Source organism: Centroberyx affinis, unplaced genomic scaffold (genome assembly GCF_046629955.1).
Source record: "Centroberyx affinis isolate AG114_WGS23_722 - 3 ecotype Tasmania unplaced genomic scaffold, CSIRO-AGI_Caff_v1 ptg004502l_1, whole genome shotgun sequence".
Lineage (NCBI taxonomy): Eukaryota > Metazoa > Chordata > Actinopteri > Beryciformes > Berycidae > Centroberyx > Centroberyx affinis.
Genome location: NW_027282150.1, coordinates 1 through 2,500, shown reverse-complemented (window position 1 = coordinate 2,500; position 2,500 = coordinate 1). Strand labels below are relative to the sequence as shown.

The window sequence follows — 2,500 nt, the reverse complement described above, 5'->3', positions numbered from 1 at the left end:
ACCATGTCCTGAAGCTTCCTGTTGGCAGCACACAGCCTGTAGAGTTCCATATTTATCACATTTTAAATCAAACAAATGTGTTGAAATGACGTCTTCATGTAGAACACATTTCACCTGCCAGTGTAATATGACTTTGGAGAAATACTTTTAATTATAATTATCACCCACAACTACTACAAACACAGAAAACCTACTGTTTGTGTGTGTGTGTGTGTGTGTGTGTGTGTGTGTGTGTGTGTGTGTGTGTGTGTGTGTGTGTTGCAGTGAAGGGCAGCTGGGCCGGCTGGTCAGACTGGAGTCTGTGTGATCCGTCCTGCGGAGAAAACTCCAGAAGGTTCAGGAAGAGAATCTGTGATCCTGATCTGTCAAACTACAGGTACTGACTGACTGTTTACTGACTGACTGACTGACTGACTGACTGACTGTTTACTGACTGACTGTTTACTGACTGACTGACTGACTGACTGACTGTTTACTGACTGACTGACTGACTGACTGACTGTTTACTGACTGACTGATTGACTGTTTACTGACTGACTGACTGACTGTTTACTGACTGACTGACTGACTGACTGACTGTTTACTGACTGACTGTTTACTGACTGACTGACTGACTGTTTACTGACTGACTGACTGACTGTTTACTGACTGACTGTTTACTGACTGACTGACTGACTGACTGACTGACTGTTTACTGACTGACTGACTGTTTACTGACTGACTGTTTACTGACTGACTGACTGACTGACTGACTGTTTACTGACTGACTGACTGACTGACTGACTGTTTACTGACTGACTGACTGACTGTTTACTGACTGACTGACTGTTTACTGACTGACTGTTTACTGACTGACTGACTGACTGACTGACTGTTTACTGACTGACTGACTGACTGACTGTTTACTGACTGACTGACTGACTGACTGACTGACTGACTGTTTACTGACTGACTGACTGACTGACTGTTTACTGACTGACTGATGTCACTTTGACAGTAGTTTCCATCCAGCCATTTTACAGCAGCTTGTCCAGTCTCAGACGTTCCTCCGGAGGAACCTGACGTTCCTCCGGAGGAACCTGACGTTCCTCTGGAGGAACCTGCAGCCTGTAACGGAGATGCACCTGATTCACATTTTAAGATTGTCGACTTTTCAAAAGTTAGAATTTGCACAAAACCTGAATGGAAACAGCTACTGAGAGACTTTCTTCTTCCTAACTTCCTAAAACTTCCTAAACAAAAAACTGTTTCACACTTTTAGTCATTATGTTGTCTGAATACTGTGTGTGTGTGTGTGTGTGTGTGTGTGTGTGTGTGTGTGTGTGTGTGTGTGTGTGTGTGTGTGTGTTCCAGACCCACCATCAGAGACAGAAAAGTGACGTTCTTCGGCACTCCGACAGCCGACTGCGGCTCGCTGCCGGACGGCGAGAAGAAGGTGGAGATCCAGCCGTGCCTCAACGTCCCGGCCTGCCCTCAACACACTCACCGATGAATTTAACAACACCGACACCACACTGTGCAACAACATATTCACTGATGAATTTAACAACACCGACACCACACTGTGCAACAACATACTCACCGATGTTACATCTGATGTTACTAAAGTCATCTGTTATCCACCTGATGTTACTAAAGTCATCTGATTTTACTAAAGTCACCTGATGTTACTAAAGTCATCTGATGTTACTAAAGTCATCTGTTATCCACCTGATGTTACTAAAGTCATCTGATTTTACTAAAGTCACCTGATGTTACTAAAGTCACCTGATGTTACTAAAGTCATCTGATGTTACTAAAGTCATCTGATGTTACTAAAGTCATCTGTTATCCACCCGATGTTACTAAAGTCACCTGATGTTACTAAAGTCATCTGTTATCCACCTGATGTAACTGTGTTTGTATTGGACTGAACTCATGAAGTGTTACAGTGTGAGCGGTTGTGGAGTATTATTACCTTCTTACCTTACCATAAAGCTAGCCTCAGGCTAACGGTGCCCACTGACTTAAATTAAGAATGCTAACAATGCTAACAAGCCATTCGTAGGTTCATTCAAATACCAACACAGAATCTGTCTGAAACATCTCAGACTGAAGGCCACAGGTAGCAGAACAGATGTTCATGACAATACATTTTAACAGAACATGTTGTTCTTTGTCATGAACAGATGATCTGTTGAAAAGTAACAGGTGTGTGTTGTCCCAAAAAACACACACAGATGTGTTAAATATGACACATCCTTTGTAAGAGTGTTTGTGTGTCTCAGATGGAGAGAGTGTACACTGCCACTCAGCATCATGACACATAGACTCCATACACATCAGTCTGTATATAGACTCCATACACATCAGTCTGTATATAGACTCTATACACATCAGTCTGTATATAGACTCTATAGACATCAGTCTGTATATAGACTCCATAAATATAGACTATAATTATCAGTCTACATGTACAGTCTATACATATAGACTCCACATATCAGTCTACATCCATATA

General features: G+C 42.2%; 1 protein-coding gene across 1 annotated transcript in view; it reads left to right on the top strand.

Moving 5' to 3' along the window:
- Positions 1-1,906, top strand: part of LOC139665237 (properdin-like) — a 20,446-nt gene extending 18,540 nt beyond the window's left edge. Inside the window, exons 10-11 of the mRNA XM_071544232.1 lie at positions 265-376; positions 1,354-1,906. Of these exons, the coding sequence (XP_071400333.1) occupies positions 265-376; positions 1,354-1,492 (251 nt within the window). The 3' untranslated portion in view covers positions 1,493-1,906. The remainder of the gene's footprint in view (positions 1-264; positions 377-1,353) is intronic.
- The last annotated feature ends 594 nt before the right edge of the window (positions 1,907-2,500 follow it).